This window comes from Pararge aegeria, chromosome 22 (assembly GCF_905163445.1).
Source record: "Pararge aegeria chromosome 22, ilParAegt1.1, whole genome shotgun sequence".
In the NCBI taxonomy this organism is placed as follows: Eukaryota; Metazoa; Arthropoda; class Insecta; order Lepidoptera; family Nymphalidae; genus Pararge; species Pararge aegeria.
This window is the reverse complement of record NC_053201.1, coordinates 7,433,292-7,452,804: the sequence shown is the minus strand read 5'-3', so window position 1 is coordinate 7,452,804 and position 19,513 is coordinate 7,433,292. Positions and strand designations below refer to the sequence as shown.

At 35.1% G+C, this 19,513-nt stretch overlaps 1 protein-coding gene across 1 annotated transcript in view; it reads right to left on the bottom strand.

Moving 5' to 3' along the window:
- Positions 1–390: 390 nt before the first annotated feature.
- Positions 391–19,513, bottom strand: part of LOC120633653 (ecdysone 20-monooxygenase) — a 68,457-nt gene continuing 49,334 nt past the window's right edge. The window contains exons 5-9 of the mRNA XM_039903947.1: positions 9,826–10,021; positions 7,710–7,872; positions 5,601–5,834; positions 4,787–4,984; positions 391–3,633 (exon numbers count right to left, since the gene is read on the bottom strand). Of these exons, the coding sequence (XP_039759881.1) occupies positions 3,529–3,633; positions 4,787–4,984; positions 5,601–5,834; positions 7,710–7,872; positions 9,826–10,021 (896 nt within the window). The 3' untranslated portion in view covers positions 391–3,528. The remainder of the gene's footprint in view (positions 3,634–4,786; positions 4,985–5,600; positions 5,835–7,709; positions 7,873–9,825; positions 10,022–19,513) is intronic.

Sequence of the window (19,513 nt, the reverse complement as noted above, 5' to 3'; positions counted from 1 at the left end):
ACCCACGGCTAAGTTTGTTGTGGGCGTTCGGAAGCCACCTAGATTTAGTTGTAAATTAACGAGTGTACGCTTCATAACTGCCAATACCTTTCGTATTCATGAATGAAACCTTTTTTTTAATTTTAATTTTTGGGGAATATTATTTTTATAACCTGCCTATTGCCGTGCTGGGTGCCTAGTGTATTCGATCGTGTGATATTTATAAAATTGGGAAACATATTTGCCACTAGATGATTCCATTTTGATTCCATACTAATCTTTTTCATTTTCACAGGATAGAATAAGGTAGGTAGAAAATCACACTAGGAACCTTGATAACTAATTGTGTGAGAATTTGGACACTACATCGGCGCTTGCGCAAACCTGAAATTTTATAAGAAAGACCAAACGTCATATTTTGACAGTTTTATTCAAAGACAGATACAGGAAAACTTACACTAGGGGCACAGATCGCAATGAGATGATGTTACTTATAGAGGTCGCAGTGCTGCTAGAGAAAGCGGTTCATTTTGGTTTGTGATATAGACTACGAAGGCCATATCATGTTTTCTCAACTTTTTAAATGTAAGTTGAGTCGTTGTGATCATTTGTTAGGTGGCCAATTTTTATGCTGGATGATTGAGCGACTTACACCCCTATAAGGTAAAAGCATCTCACTGTCAGATTACAGTAGGCATGCAGTGTTCACTAAAAGAGGTATTTATGGTTGATAATAATTATATAAATATGCTTTTTGATATTAACACAGCCATATTTTACTACGTATTACAGTTACGAACTAAGCTTAGCATAGGTAAATATAAAAAACACTTAACTATTTAATATTTATTTTGTGAAAATTCTCACGATACAAGAAAGAGCCCTATCACGAAGAGTTTTAGTTCGAGCCTATACTGTAATATAGCTGTATAATAGCTATAACGCTTCTGTATGCAGCTTATACATACCCATAATTTAGGGTCTTGTATAGCATATGATATGGCTAAAAAAAGTTTTATTTCTGCTAAATGTAAACTAAATTGACAAGTCAAAAATAGTGCTATCCTTTTCCAAGGCCAAAATTGAATCAATGCCAAGTGAAACAAGAGACCGCTCAATTTAGCTTAGTGTACAGATTTGCGTTGGTAACTCTTCGTGCTAGAACAGAGGTTTTTTATCTGAGCAGACTGTGCCAATACCCTGTTAAAAATTTCCACTATGGAATTTCACTCATAGCTACAAACTAAATTTAGAACTAAATTATTAGAATTTAATTTTAAATTTACTCGATCTGACTTTAAGAACCCATCGATTGTTTATGAATTTTGAGCCTTATCAGAGGTTATTAATATTAAACTTAAATTAAAAAAAAAACTATGCAATAACTCTCATGTTTTACGACATTCGAATAGAAGTTTTAGAGTTCTTAACGTTGCAACGACGCGGATATGAACCTAAATATATTGAATCCACATGAAAGAGTTATACGTTTATGCAAACGTAAAAACTTTTGTGTGCTAAGTACCTAGTACTAAGTACCAAGGTATTTAGAGAAGGTATCCCAAGCGACTTATTAAAAACTGTATGCCAGTACTTATATAAGGGTACTTAATAAAGAATCAAAGAATCTTTGAAGTTAAAACTTCAGCAAAAAAAGTTATCTAGGTTATAATATATTACGGCCTGGAAAATAATGCATTCCTGACAGGTCTTCATTGAATGGACGATGTAACTTTGAAGAGACAATGTTTTATTTTTGAAAATATTTGTATTTATTTGATTTAAAGTAGTTATATCGATATATAAACTTATATATTTTTTAATATAAAGGTGCCCAAAATTTAATGGCAAATATTCGGCTAGAAGAAGTCTAATTATTTATTAATTTATTTCGTGCCAAAAGAACTGACATAATCATAAACAATTAAAGATGTGGATACGGAAATACTTATCTCTATAAGAGATCTTTACCAGTGACTTAAGGTAGTGGAAGAAATGGAGAGTAAAAAGAGCAGTTGCAACAAAGAAAAAAAAAATAGGACATTCTAAAAATACGAATAGTATGTATAAGTATAATATGTTTATAGAATAGTATACCAGACAATCAAATAAATAATCATAATTAATGTTTCTTTGGCCCACTGACAGACGTCATTCAGGAAAGCATTCTTTCCGCGGGCGGATTTATACAAAGTAGGTATTATTAGCAAAGGTCTATCACGTCACAGCCCACCCTTGTTTTTAATTCTAAATGTTAATTCTTAAAGTGACACTTCATAAGGCTCGTAAAGAAATAGTTAAATAATTAGGAGGAAAATTCCTGAAGAACGGTGGGGAAAAAAAAATTAAACGGAAACGTGAAAATTAACTGACCTCAGCTGACTTTAGCTAATCTTGGTCTCAAAATGGAAGCCTATTACTTTAAATATAAACAATCTAATACGAAATTTTCAGATGACATATGGAATATAGCAGTGCTGCCTTTTTTTAGTTCCTTAGATAAGGATAGCAATATCAAATCTATTCGACGTCGTATCACAATGGACGTACGAAAATAACCTAATGTTTTACTTCTATCGCATGTACCAATATTACAAAGTAAGTTAAAGATTTTAGTAGTTTTTCTAAAAAAAAGTTTACATGTGTTAAAGGCACATTTTAATGGCTGAGGCATAGTAATCAAAACGAAGTAACAATAGCTTTAATTTTTCATTGAAAGATCAGCATTTTTCCGATTAAAATTCTTACGAAATAATCTTCCTTTACCATAGCATTATATTACGGAGTCTTACAGAACTACTTAAAACAATACAACACAGGAGCGACTTTTATCACTAAAAAATAATCAGTACAGTGAGCGTGATTTGGAGCAAAGGTTGTTTTTTCTATTAAACGAGAACGACTCGACACGGGAAAGATTACACTTTACGGACAATCACAACCAATCTTTTTGTATAAGTTTCTTATGAAAAATGTACAGTAAAGGAATCAATATCATTTTGGTTTTACCCTTCTCATTCTCTATGCGACTCATCTGTCTAATTTTATGTCCTCTGAGGGACGGATAAAAAATTGGGCATGATATATTTTAAGTTTCCCATTGAAATAATAGAATTAATAGAAGCCACACGAAAATAAAAAAATGCACATTAAGTGCACACAACCAGCTATTTTATCCAAGACGTTCCACTTAAGTTTAATGCAACGAAGTTTAATTTATTAGACGACCATAAATAGAGATTTATTAACGAATTATACAATCTGCTTTTCAATTTAATCGGGTGGAAATAGAACACTTATATGCACTAGAGCATAAGAAGTAATAAATTCACTTGTTTGTCTCGTTACATTGGTAATGTTGTATTTAGGTTGCAGGGTGATCTAGGTAATAATGGATCCTTGTTTGTAGAAAACATTTTTAAATAATGTTTTTTAAAGCTAAAGTGGGTTGGTTCAGTCGCTACCGTCTCGGTGTCGTTTAATAGAAAATCACCACAAAAGTATAGAGCAAGTATCTTGCCGCAAATATAAACAAACGCGCCGCTTGGTTCACCACTCGACTAGCCGCAGGGACACTGGTGACTTTGGTGATAACAGGAAGTCGAACTGAACGTCTAGTTCGCCATCGTATTCAACACGCCAGTGCTGCAGTATCTGCAAAACAGAAATAATTTATATATATACATACATTTACATCTCAACCGAAGGACGGTCACTGAAGGTATTTTGTAGGGATTTCCACGAACCACGTCGTTTTGCTACAAGTATTTGCAGCGGCTTCCTATGACTAGTTTTATCTTTATGTCCATCGGTTCTTCGAGCTATGTGCCCTGCCCATAGCCACATCAAACGTTCGACCGATTGACTGACGCCTTCACCATATTAGACAAAACTAGCGCCCTAGCGCTTTTGGATTTAATATTTTTTTGGAATAGTTCCATATTTAAACTATTTGGTATTATCGCAAACTACTAATAATTTATGACTATGACTGAACCGGAGGGATAAGCTTCAATAAATTCGTTTTACTATTTTTACTGCTTCACTGTCTAAATAAACAAAATGGCACTCAACTCATTGATGCCAAGACGTTATAACCTGGTATACCTATTTAACTGAAAACTACAAGGAACACATGTGAAGGAATCTTTATTTCCTTTCTTACAAGGTTCTATAAGGATAAGGGACTTAATGAAATGAAAATATCTACTTACGCATTCTAGTTCATTTAAAGTCGTCGTTCATGAATATTCTTACAGATGGCGCTGATTTATTTCTTATTAGAATTTGAGTACAATGTTTGTTCGCAAGACTTATAATATCCATTTTAAGAATGGATCCATTATTTTTGACACATCCATACTAATATAATAATTACGAAAGTATTTGTTCGATAATTGATTGTTGGTTACCGAAGGGGTTATGAGATAAAGGTAACTTGATGAAATTTGGCACAAATGTAGCTTGTATCCTGGAGATGGACATGGGACATACATACTATTTATACCTTTCCGGATTATTACTGCCGCTGCTGGTAAAAGTTATCAGCGGTATTACTAAAAATAGCATTTGTTATCTACAAAAGCCGACTGCTAAACGTGACTTAGTAAAAGTTTGCATAGAAATAGTTTACCTCCGGGAAACGACCTTAGGAAACATTTTGCCCCGAAAAAATAATGGGTTTCCTGCGGGACTTTTTGGCGGGAAACCCAAAATAAATGTGGGCGAATTGCTAGCAACTGGTTATATTTTATAAGATGACATTTTTACGCGACATTATATTTCCATTGAATCCATGAACACATACCTTAGCCAATATTAAATGTAGCTCGAGTTCAATGAATCTTTTTCCCGGGCACATCCGACGACCACGACCGAACGGTGCAACGATCCCCGAAGCATGAGGTTCGCGAATATTGATCCAACGCTCGGGAAGGTATTCATTGGCACGCCAGAAATTCTCTTCACGCCGGCACGCAGCTCCAGTGTGGGCTAACACAAACGTCTGTAGAAAGATGATCTAAATTAAATTCCTAAAAAGGGCGTAAAAACGATTGATTACAATATGTTTATTGTATTGGTTTGATTTGCGATTCATCCATAAAATAGGTGCCAAGTAGTAGGTATCCTCAAAGGAATAAGTTTGTCTTTCAATAAACTTATTCCCTTGATGATAATTATCACATAACTGCATCCTGAAGGTAATCATAGACTACCGCAAGATTCGCAAGAAGAAGAAAAACCAAGAGCCGACAGATTAACTCTTTATGCTGCCGTCTGAGATGTTGAGGTGGTTAGTTAGGCGTTATATAGTTACTAGCAATTATACATAAAAAGATTTCATTGATTGCTTAAAATGCCATTCGTTGGCAAAAGTAATAATCATCGTATGTCGTATATGAGTATATCTATCCCGTTATGTGAATGTATTGTTTGCCCATAATCACAACGCTGGGCAGTCGGGTTGGTGATCACATGGTAGTAGTAGCACAGAGGAAGATGCTGCCAGATCTCCGTTATATGCCCTTAATCTCCTCGTACGACATCCACGGGAAGAGGTACTTACAGATAGTAAGTAATAACACTCAAGTCAAAATCACAACAAACCATATAGACCTTACCCCAGCTGGCAGCCGATTTCCGCTGATTGTCATAGGCGTATCCAGCAACCTCGCGAGAAATGGCGCAGTTGGCAACAGTCTGAAGCCCTCATTAACAGCAGCGCGGACAGACGGAGCCGCTGCCAATTCTTCTATACGCAGTTCTCCACAGGAGGGTAATTCTGATCGTATCTTTTGCTGCCAATCTGCTCGACTACTTAACAAGTATAGAAGGAAGACGAGGCTATTCGCCAGCTGAAACAAAGGGAATGTTTGTCAATAATACTATCATCCGTTAGCCTAGTGACTTCCACTGATGGGCACAGGCCTCCTCTGTCATAGGAGGTAGGGTTGTTTCTTTCTTTATCTTTCTTCTTTATAGTCTGTTATTGTTTATTTTTAAACGGTAATAGCCGAGTAGTTAGACTTTCGGCCTCACTTTCGGTCCTCGGCACGCACCTCAGGCTATTATATATATATTTTTTAAAGAAATTTATAATATTACTTGCTTTAATGGATACGGAAAACATCGTGAGGAAACCTGCATGCCTGAGAGTTCTTCATAATATTCTCAAAGGCGTGTAAAGTTTACCAATTCGCACTGGGTCTGTGTAATGGACTACGGCCCAAACCCTTCTCTATCTCCAACCACAGTTTGGGCAAAATTAAACACAAATTATAACATCTATAGTACAAAAATAATTGTTTAAATCGGTTATAATTTTTCGGAGTTATGGTGTAAAATCGTCAAACACTCATCCCCTCTCCCAAAGGAACCGAGCTTAATGTCGGTATAAAAAGTATCCTATATTACTTCTAACACTTCCAAGAAAATGTGTACAAAGTTTCATGAGGATTGGTTAAGTAGTTTTTGCGTGAAAGCGTAACAAACAAACTTACATTGACATTCATTATATTAGTAGGGATGTACCTACTACATACATTACCGGCCCACTTCACACACCTTTAAGAACACTATGAACTTTTCCTTTACCGTTAGAGCATTCGATATTTTTTTCTTTAGTAAAAAACGCACATAACGCTGAAAAGTTAGAGGTCAGAACGAGTATTATCGATAGAACTGTTTGTGTAACCTGAGAAATAATACGCATACCAGTTTAATTATTTGTTTTGGTGTTTATTTCCAACAAATCGCTTGCATCTAAATTTTTTTCACTTCACACCTTCAATACCAAGGTTTTTCATTTCTCGTCATATAATTTCCTCTTAAAATTATAGGAACCAGGAAAACAATTCAATGGGTCATTATTGAACATAACTTAACTATTCAATAACAAATTTTTACCTTAACCCACTGATACTCGATTGGTTTTCCATGGTGAGCAAGTTTTCCTCTCAGAGCGCGTGATTAAATAAAGACTGGTGTCCTTTAGGAAATAGGGTAAGGCAGGCATATATATTTTATATTTGCATCTATTAAATTACTGTTACTACTCAAACCAATGCAATATTACAAATGGTACAAAGTTGGTATCCTTGACATTGTATTTTGTAGAACTTAGTAGATAAATCAGATTAAATATATCACCAAGAAACCTATAACTAATTTGTGTGCGTATTCTTTATTTAAAGTATGACATAAACAATAAAGAGCTTGGTTATGAATTGCTTTTACGAATAACAGAAAGAAAACAACGGAAGGTGAGTAAAGGTAGGTAGGTATATGTTATGTAACTATAACAGAAAAAAATGTAACCTGTGTAAGTCTCTACTTTAAACCTACTAACGCATAGTAATAAAAAACACCAATGACAATCAAGGTACAGATTTCGACAGATGAAAATGTTGCTGTGTTGAATTTTTCTAAAAAGCTATACCTTGTGATCGGGATGATGTAAATCTTCTAACGCTAGATTATACAACCTAAATTTTTTGGACATTGAGAAGTTATTGTGGAATAATATGTGGAACCCAAAAAACGATGACACCTCTTTTTTTGGACAATAGTATATGAACGCGTGAACAATTTGACTGGATAGTGGTTACATTCGCAAAAAAAGCATGACATGATTTTTGCTTAATGAACAATTAAGTATACGTTTCTTTCCGAGACACGGAATCCTAAACGCGGAAATTTGACTCTTACTTGGCTGGAGATATAAATCTTACCGTTTCGATACCCGCGGTGATAAAGTCTATAACAGCTGCCTTCTTATCTCGCATATCCAACTCAGGGTTAGCGAGTATCTTGAGAAAGATCTCCTGCATGCCGTCGTCCTGCGCGGCGCCACGGGTCCTCGATCTCGCTTCCTCCATTAGTTCTGATACTATCCTAGCAACATTCAAATAATTATCAGGTTATATCCTATTTGTACTGGGGTCGCTGCGTGATGTTAAAACTGACAACAATGGCAATACACTGTGACTACGAAGTCAACGTAGTATTGATATTTAAATGACATCTATGTAAACGTGTGTATTATGCAAATAAAGATCTATCTATCTATCTATCTATCTATAAACCAAACCAGTAGTTAAATATTATAATCAGTAAACACATCTTAGGAGACACTTATACAAGGATTTTCCACAATAGATCATATTCACACACTAAAAAATATAATAGAAAAATACAAGGAATATGGAAAACCATTATACATTGGATTTATCGATTATTCTAAAGCATTCGATTCCATTTCCCATAATGCTATGTGGAATGCTCTAGCAGAACAGGGTATTAATAGTGAATACATAGACATTATAAAAGAACTCTACCACAAAAGTACATCTAGCGTTCGTATAGACACGGTCGGAATCCCATTTAAATTAGAAAGAGGTTTAAGGCAAGGCGACCCGCTCTCTTCAAAGCTTTTTTTAGCTGTCCTTGAAAATATATTCAGGACACTAAATTGGGACAACGTCGGGCTAAAAATATACGGTAGCTTCTTGTCACACCTGAGGTTTGCGGACGACATAGTACTATTTTCTGAAAGTTCAGATGGTTTACAGTATATGTTGGAAACATTAAATTTACAAAGTATGAAAGTAGGTCTGCATATAAATCAAGAAAAAACGAAAATTATCACAAACTCCACATGCAGTCAGATACAAATACAATCGAAAGTCATAGAATACGTAGAAGAATATATCTATCTTGGTCATCTGATCTCATTCCAAAACTCTATTGACAAAGAAATAGATAGACGAATCACCAATACATGGAAAAAATATTGGAGCATGAAGGAAATTTTTAAAGGAAATTTACCAATAAGATTAAAAACAAAAGCGCTAGAGACGTGTATATTACCATGTCTTACCTATGCATGCCAGTCCTGGCCCCTCTCAATCAGGACATTGAAAAAATAAGGACATGTCAAAGAGGTTTGGAGAGGAGTATAGTTGGCCTTAAACTTAAAGACCGCATTAGGTGCTCTGATATAAGACGAGAGACCAAAGCAAGAGACGCCATAAAGCTAATTATGCAACTTAAATGGAGATGGGCGGGTCACATTCAAAGATGTCAAGATAGTAGATGGACAAAAATTGTTACCAACTGGCATCCCATGGATTGGAAGAGAAGACCCGGTAGGCCATTGAAAAGATGGGAGGACGACATCGCGAAAGTTGCGGGTAAGACATGGAGTACTCTTGCAAGGGACAGGTGCAAATGGAAAAATATGGAGGAGGCTTTTACCGCTGCTGGCGGTCCTTACGTAAATTAGATAGTATAAGTACAATAAGGGCAATATATTACTTAGCTATGAAAACATTAAAATAGAAAATAAGAATTTAGGATTAAGGAAAATTGTATTTACTTAACTCTATTATATTTAGCCAGTAAGGTATTTAATTGTAAGGAATGTAAATAAAGCTTTATTATTATTATTATTATTATTATAAACACATCTTAGATAACACACATCTTACACAAAAATTGTGATTGTTAAAAGTTAATGCTGGAAAAGTGCAATTGCTGAGTTTCTTTTCGGCTTATTTTCGGTACAGTAGGGCTGTTGAACCGTTGGTAGAAACACAAGAAACCTACAGACTTGACCTTTTTACTTCGTAAAATTCGCGTGAAATACATTCTCATTATGATAGATACTGAAATACAATGGTACCAGATCAAGATTAGAAACAAGAAGACACAGCCATATAAAGAAGAAAGTTAAATTCATAAGACGACCTTATCGCTCAATAAGACTTGTTTTTGTAGAGCAACTAGTAAGTACTGCCATCTGAAAACAAAAATGTCACGAAAAACACGTTTAGGAAATAAACTCACATATGAATAGTCTCCTCGCTTCTCACGAAGGTCTTGTATAGCGAAGTTGGCGCAAACTTCCAAAGCGGTGCACCGTAGTAAGAATCCCTCTGCGCCCGAAAATGCGCTTTAACTGCTGATGCTAAAGCCGCCGCTCTTCCTGACATCCACCTCTCAAGGAAACCAAGCCTTGTGCCCAGCATGAGTCCACATACCGCTGGAACAAAAGCATTAACTATTTTCTAGTACTTGTCTACAAAATACCTGTGTACACTCAGTCGGTTGATTTCATGATGCTGACGATGACTTTATTTGTACACCAAATCAAGAATGTATACAAAGAAACATGAAAAAAGAAGTGGAGTACAAAAGGCGGCCTTATAGCTCAATATCAATCTCTGCCAGGCAACCTTAGAATAATTAGGAAAAAAAAGAGAACAGACTGCAGGTGGTACAACATTTTTCAACCCAGGTACAAGTGTTATTAAAATCTAGCGTGTTGCCAGTGATCACTTACGGGTCTCAGACGTGGTCGCTAACTATGCGCCTCATAAGAAGGCTTAGAATCACTCAGCGGGCGATGGAAAGAGCCATGTTAGGAGTATTTCTACGTGATCAAATTAGAAATGAGGAGATCCGTAGAAGAACTAGAGTTACATAGCTCAACGAGTCGCGAAGCTGAAGTGACAATGGGCGGGACACATAGTTTAGAGAACCGATGGACGTTGGGGTTCCAAGGTGTTTGAGTGGCAGCCCCGCACCGGTAAGCGCAGCTTTGGTCGATCCCCAACCAGATGGACAGATGACATCAAGCGAGTCGCGAGGAGCCCCGAGAATCGTGGAGTTTGTATGTCCAGCAGTGAACGTCAGTCGGTTGATTTGATGATGATGGATGATGACACCATGTGATAATTCAGTGAGCTTATAAATACTAGTAATATATTAAATCAATGTAATAACTATAAAGAGCAGCAAAGAGGCCATTTGATACTAATCACTCTCTAGCATTAAAAACGCCTTTTTTACACCTAAATAATATATTACCGGGCAGGTCGTAAGCATCGATAACTTTCTATAGTATACAATGAAATGTAAACATTCATAAATAATTAATATCTAGGTTTTCCATCTTATTACTATTCACTAGTTGGTTAACCCAAATAACTGCAACAATAACCTCGACACGATATCTAACCATCTGTTGCTAATAATTGACCGAAATATAACGTATAGATTGTAGTGTTATCATTTAATTTATTGTTAGTTTAAATGCAGTAATGACCTAACAATTATACAATCACGTTTTTGTTACCGATTTTCTTGTTATAACTACGATAATTCGCGGATACTCGACTGGTACGTTAGGAAGCAACTAAAGGTAAAATTATATTTATTAACAAAGATAGCTATAGAATATCTCTTTTTAATGTTAGTTCAACTTTTCTAATCCATGTCTGTCCATGCTTGTCCTTCCGTCTATCGGTCTGTCACAGTGCTATCTACAATGATATGCATCTTCAGCTGTAATTTGCAGAATACGTGTTATTGTTAATCCCTACTTCACTATCCCTGTCCCTATCCCTATCCCTATCCCTATCCCTATCCCTATCCCTATCCCTATCCTTATCCCTATCCCTATCCCTATCCCTACTAATATTATAAATGTCAATGTAAGTTTGTTTGTTACGCTTTCACGCAAAAACTACTTAACCGATCCTCATGAAACTTTGTACACATATTCTTGGAAGTGTAAGAAGTAATACAGGATACTTTTTATCCCGACATTAAGTTCGGTTCCTTTGGGAGAGGGGATGAAAGTGTTTGACGATTTTACATCATAAATCCGAAAAATTATAACCGATTTAAATAATTATTTTTGTACTATAGAGCAGCAGCCAACCCCTCATTTAAGGCTTAGCGATGCTGAATATTTTAATTTTTTTTAGAACTAAAACTAAATTGAATGCCACATCAAAAAACAAAATCAAACGCAGACGAAGTCGCGTGCAACAGCTAGTATATAAATAAATTATGAAAATTAAAAAAAAAAAACACTGACTTCTATTTTTCTTTCTTTGCTAGTCACTGCAGCTCTGTTTTACTTATGGTAATTTATAGGTAAGTTTCAATTTAAAATGTAATCAGATATTATAATAGAAAGCAACAAATACAAAAAATCTGGGTTCCGTACTCAAGGGTGCATGTGGTTGTACCATACTAATAATTTGTATGGTACAACCACTGAATTAATAACATACAGAAACCGTGTACACGACTAATATTTGTTTAGTTTCTCGAACAAACAGTAAGTCACTTCAAACTATTTAGCAGTAGACAGTAATTATTTTACCTGCTATGTTAGAAGCATTAACAATAAAAAGTTTCTGAGCTACCAACATTCCGCGAGTGTAAAATGAGACGTGCGCAGGGCTGTTTTTGGACACAATGATGGCTGAATGAGGATTCCGTATGTTCTGAATTCAATGGGTACAGCCATTTTGTCACCTCGTTTTTTGTCGTATTGTTATGGCATTTAACGAAGACGGTACGGAACCTTCTGTGCGCTCCACTCACTTGCACTTGGTATTTTTTTGTTAAAAACTGTGCTGTGCCACCGGAATGAAAAAGATAAATTTAATAAAAAAAACACTTCACATAATTCACGTCAATAAATCTTGCGAAATTTAATTGGCGTAAGAAAGCTGGTTTTAATATACCTACCATTGGTCATTATAATAGAAGCTCTTTATCTCGGATGCAAAAACTCAAATTTGCATCTGAAGATTTTATAATGTCTTCTATGGAGTAATTTATGGCGATTTATTCTTCGTCATCATCGCATATCGGAGTAAATATAGACCATTTTGTTAATAATGGCAATAAATAAAGCAAAATGGCTGACAAACTTCATATTTATGTGTTTAATTAGCAGAAGCACACGCATTTAGCGGCGTGAAGGTTTTAAAACTTTTTTAGCCACCGATACGTAATGAGGGGTGTTATAAATTTCAACGTGTTTTCGGTCTGTTTGTATATTTACGAGTATGTCATCGTAGCACACAAACAGCTGGATCCATTTAAATACTACTATTTGTATGACATACATACTATATTATAATCATTTAACTGTACCTACTAATAGTATACACAAAATCCTATGTCCGTTTCAAGCTACAACAGTGTGAAAATGCGGTACTTGAAGCGAACATACGAGTAAGTAACAAACAAACATACACAATTTCATACACGTTTATAATAAAAGATTTTAAACTAAGATTTCCGTGGTTAATAAACATTTCTTAAGTATAGTTCAACGGGTACATACCACGATAATATTTTGGGATTTGTCGAAAGAACACGAAAGCGGGTAGTCAGATTCTGCCCGTGACATCCAACTTGACATCTCTTGCCTACGCAGTCCCGTCGTGACCACGATCCATGCAACTGGGTCGAAATATCGACAAATCCAAAATATTATCGTGGTATGTACCCGTTGAACTATACTTAAGAAACGTTTATAATATTAGTAGAAATATCACTCTGTTATCGCTCTATCTACCTACCCATACAAGTTACAATAATTTATGTGCACTGTGCAATGTTACACGCGTCAAAAGTGTCATGTCATAACTACCGGGCGACGATAAGGCGTCCCAGTTATGTGATACGTCTCATAATGTAACTAATAATGCATTTCTAATGGTGCATTCTCGCACTCACATGCGTAGTGTAAGAGCTGATGTCGATTGCTATTGAATGACAGCTACTACGGTGATTGCAATGTTTTGTGATCCATCATCATCATCTTCGTTTTAGTAGTACTTAGATGTTAATTTTATAAATTTAAAATGCATATAAAAATTTTCGGAACCGACAGGATCCGAAATTTTTTATATGCATTTTAAATTTATAAAATTGATAATTCCTCCAAGTGTAGGTAAAAACACTAATAACAATTATAAAAATACTTGGATGTTTTAGTGACAGGCAGGTGTAAAGTGGCAGGCAGAAGAAGGCCTGACCGGAGAAGAATATCATGGCTCAAAAACCTACGACAATGGTTTGGAAAGAGCACCAAATCATTATTTAGACCAGCGGTGTCCAAAGCAGCTATAGCCCTAATGATTGCCAACCTTCGTAAGGAGACGGCACCCTAAGAAGTTTTTGTGACAGGGCTCATCTAGAGGATTACTTATTTCTTCCGCCAAACAGCATTGTGTATATGCTGCGTTCCAGTCTGCAAAGTGTGGTTGCCGGTGTAACTAAGGGGGCATGCGCTTAAAGCCTACACCTCAGGTTGATGGACACAGGACGAAACTTTGCTGAACTATGAAAATTAAGCTTGATTTGCTATATTCCGCGAAAAGCAGGAGAATCTGTATGGTGTAATGTAAGTGTAAGTAAAGTGAATTTCTTCAATCCTTATACTCCACACCAAACAGATCTTAGGCAATGTACTCTCTACGCACGTTCCGATCCGAAACTGGAGCATCCTCAGGAGATGTTGACTTTACAGTGAATAATTGTTAAGTCAATATCATTCATTGTAAAGTATTGAGTATAGCAAATTAAGCTTAATTTTCATATCATAGATTTCCGCAAAGTCGCGCCTGCTGCTTCTATCCACTGCTTCTATCATTGGATAGAAGCAGGCGTTACTTAGTATTGACTTTGCCCTGTTTATAGACGATAGTTTTCCATTCAACGGAAAAAAAACTAAACTAACTAAACATTATTACTAAAAAGAGTTCAGTTTATTAAAATCCGACTGCTAGGTACAGCTCTCTAAAGAGTGCAGTTCGAGCTTAAAAGCTACATAGAAAACATGGATTGGCGAGCTTTGACGATTATAATAGAATAACAATAATGAGCGAGAGAGACTTGGCTCGTGCTCGAGGCACGGGCCGAGGAATTTAATGAAAAAAGACCTCGAGACAATTTCTAATATTTTTTTCTTTTTAATTTTGCTAATCAAAGTATTCCAACCATTTAAGTTGGATATTATAATTTTTTTAATAATTTGGCGATTTTTTTATTTAGATTAAGGACTCCGACAAGCTTAAAACAGTATTTATTTGTGTAAACATTAAATGGAATCCTAAGAGGCTAAGACTTATGTAATCAAAAAAGAAATTTTAAGGCGTTTAGTATCCATAGGGAATAGAGAGGCCTTTTGATGGGATATCCATGCTCCTGTGCCACCTTTGTCTTACGACTCCCTATGACTAACTTAATGTTGTTCATCCCCAGTCCAGTAGTTTTCATATTATAATTTCTAGACGGCCGATTGGCGCAGTGGCCAGCGATCCTGCTTTCTAAGTCCAAGGCCGTGGGTTCGATTCCCACAACTGGCAAATGTTTGTGTCATTAACATGAATGTTTTTCAGTGTCTGGGTGTTTATTTGTATTTTATAAGTATTTATGTATACTATTTATAAAATTATTCATCAGTCACTTAGTACCCATAACACAAGCTACGCCTACTTTGGGGCTAGATGGCGGTGTGTGTAGTGTCGTATTATATTTATTTATATTTATTTATTAATACCCTTTCACAAAGCCCTGTCCATAATTTACTAAGTAGAAAGCTCTTCATTTACGGCCGTGAGATACGCATGCTCTGTCAGTGCTAGCGGAGCAGATATTGTCTCTTTCATCAAAGAAGCATAGTTCACCTGCTCTTCCACTATCACGTACACTTACTATTCTGACCTATATTGCATTACTTATCTCTTAACAGCATGCCATATTTCATTCAGATGTTAAATACGACCGTTCCTATTACGTCAATGGAGGCCTAAGGTCTGATGATGCAACCTAAACCCACTTTAAGTAAAGATTCAAATCGACATAAATTTTGCACACTGTTTGCGACATGTAGCCTCGATTTAGGTAACAGCACAAGGGCGCGTAAGTATAACTCTAGCTAACCAGGCTAACCTATATCATATTATTTGGCTCAGAGGTTAGGCTAGGGCTAGAAATAATATCCAACGTATAGCAAACCTGTAGCTATAAAATATCGTTGATATCCACAATTGAGTGATTTTCGTAGGTACGCATTCTCAAAATTTCATCGAACTGCTTAAAAATATTCACCGTTAAAATTCTCGTATCAATACACGACAGTAATACCCGTTTAAAATGTTCAGATGACACCTAACTCTTTCCTACTCTTTCTTCCCTGTAGACAAGCACAGCAATACTTAATGTTTATATTTTTTTTATTCTTCTTCTGCATTTTTTATGTGTGCAAATTAAGAGTATAAATAAATAAATAGTGACTCTAGCACCGGCTTAATGGTAGAGATACTACAAACAGACAGACTTGTCGTTGGTAGGAAACCACGAGCCACGGGCCTTTGGGCGAGGCCTCCCACCAGAAAAATATATTACTTAATTGATTCTAAACAATACAAATTATACCTTACATCAATTACATGGGAATAATTTTAGTTAAAACAACATACAGATATAGCTAGTACGTATCTAATAATTACTGCGCCAGATGTGTTTTTCTGAAACCGCTAATTTTTATATTTAAATAATGGTCCATTAAGACCGCAAATTTAAAATTAATTAATTAACATACCTACTTAGTTCTAAGCGTTTTTTCTCTTTCCAATTAAGTAAGCATTCTCATGCATACAATATCATTATTTATGGCTTAAAATAACACGCATAATAAATTTTAAATAGAATCTATTAACGTGTCATTAGTACAAAATAGTAGTTTATTATATGGTGGGTTTTCACGCAGATACGGCATAGCGTATCTTACTGTAAAAAATCTTTTAATTAAATTAAAGTAAAGTATATAAAATAAACAAACCCAATAAAAAGAGATTTTCTTTATGTAATGTGTGTTTTCATTATTTTCTTAACTTTTTACAGTAAAAAGTATCAAAAAGATTGTTGTGATTGTTATAAGAAAAGTAAGAAAAAATAGACTTTACATGCTCAAGTATTGAAAATCTTTTTATTAAAAGTATTAAATAAGCTGAATATTAGCACTCTCTAAAAGTCTGTCTGTTTGTTGACCCTACCACCGGTTCAAACGGCCAGATTACCGAGAAGAAGCAGAGAAGATATTCAGCAGTTGCTCTTTACAAACATTATTAAATTACAATTTCGCAATCATTCTTATATCTGCTGGAAGATGAGAACGAAGCTAATTGCTTCCAAACAACCTTGTCATTAGGTATGAAATTCTTTTAACACAAATAGTTTCAACTTATGTATTTTAGCTCACACAACACTCAACAAGCAACACTCTGGCCGAACTCGCGGACATGGGACAGGGAAACAGGTGGAGAAATCGAATCCAGCAGTACCGGCCCCACAATAGGCTGTAGTGCCAATGATGATGATGATGACCACGGGTTAAATCTATTACCGGGCCAGAAAAAACAAATATTTCCCCTGCCGGGGACCTAATCCGGGCGTTCTCTTGTGCGCCCGGGAGGTCAACGACCCTCACCATTACAGAGACTTTATAAAATAATAAAACTAACGCTAAACACTTCGAAGATTTCTTGTCAGAAACGTTGTTTTTATCTTTAAAAAAGACAGAATTCTATTGTGATCAGATTTTACGCGATAAATTCAATAGCGGAAATAATACCAGACTATGACCCGACTAGACAAAAATAAAAGACGAAACGGATATCCGGTGTACATCTTATACATTTGCTCAATCATTTTAAAGATATAACAAAAACAAAATAAAGATTTTAAAAGTTTGTTATTTATCCAGAGATGGCAGCACGGATAAATTAAAAAAACTTAACTTGAGTGCACTAAGTATTAGTCTTTTGAATCCTCCGAATCGCGAGTAACAAATACACATTGAGCGTGCATAGTACGTGCCGAGTCTTTGGCGTACCCCACTGAAGATATGAGCCGGCCACGAATGACAAAATTGAGGTAAAATTCAGTACAAAAAGGTATAGTTAATAGCACTTGCTTTGAAAATGGTTCCATGATGATTTCACATTATTTTGGTTATGATTTTATAAATATTGTTTCGAATTGAATAACCTGACCTCTAAACACACGAAATAATACGGAGATTGTAAAACCAAGGTTTTACTTTACTTTATGTTCAATGCATAAAATCTATGAGAAGACTAGTTAAACAACTTCATAACTTAAAAAAACTAAATATATTCTTCTATATCTTTATCATAGTAGGTAATCCTAATTACTACTACTTCTGGAACATTAAGTACTTAATTTGGTAATGAGAATATATCTGACTACTTATCAAGTCAATTGTAATAAAAAGTAAGTAGGTTCAAGAATTTTGGCAACTGATAAATAAATAAGTTAGCAAAAAAGGTCAAAGGTTGGAATTCTTGCCAAAAATGTCAGCAGTCGAAAGTAAGATAAATCTAAACAGATATTATGGTTGGTGAGCTTGTTAGAATATTTATATGGTGTAATTAATCTGTCTATTACCCTTTGTTTAAAATAATATTTCCGAGAAATCATTTCTCTGAAATTGCACATCCATTGGAGGCATGGGAGATTCGATTTTAGAACGTTGAAAACTGAAGTGGCCAAATTTTAGTTAATCGTATCCAGCTATTGAGTTATTAATATGGTCAAGACTACATTATATAATTATAATACCATTATTATCATCAACCCATTCCTGGCCAACTAGCCAGGCCTATAGAGTGCAGATTAGTTCAGAATGAGAGGGGTTCCGGCTATAGGCTATAATGGCCAAGTGTGGATTAGTAGACTTTTTTGATGTGAAACATCTATAGGCGAGGGTAAACCTGATTTTTGGCGTGACGACGCAGGCTGTGGCGACGCATCGCCACTCTATATGATTGATTTTTTGTATTTCGTATGTAACAATAAAAATGAATATTCGTTTTGTAATAAAACAGTCATTATTAACCGACTTACAAAAAGGAATGGTTATCTATTTGGTTGTATTTTTTTTTATTTGTGGAACAAATTTGTAATGCTTTAACTTTTCATTATGCAATATCTGCAAAAACTTACAGAAAACAATTTCGTTGTTTTTACACTTTTCTTTCTTGACTTTGATTTTGTAATCATACAGATTAAAATTTTCTATTCCTGGTATATTAGATAAAATATTATACCATTGCCTATTTAGAACATTAATATGATTATCACGGTTATTATCAATGTACACCCGAAAATATCAAACATTTTTTTAAATGAAGCTTAGTGGTTGTTTACTTAACCGCGTTATCGTTCATTTTCAAATATAAACTTTACACGTTTTAGACACATCCGTTAACGTAATCTGAGTAAACATTGTAAATGTGAATAAAATGTTTAGGTATGATGAATGTGCGAATGAAGTATTTTGTATCCAAATTCTAACGGATATATTCTTGTCGGACTTTTGTTGTGGGCGTGTTTGGAACCCTCAATGTTATAGTTAATGTAAATGACCTGCATCTCACCAAAATTTAAAAAAAATGTATAGACTTATTTTAATAAATAATTTGTTCATTTGTTTGGTCTCGTATTTTAAAGTCGCTATGCTCTTCATTAGGTATTTCTGTATGTAAATTACCTGAATTCTAGAATTGTACTTAATTTTTCTCATTTCTCTTTCAACTTACTTTTATGAGGTTGGATATCACCAACAATTACTTGGCTACTTACAAAAAGAAATTTAATTTCAAAAAGTTCAAGTTAGGTCAATTTTAAGTTTTAC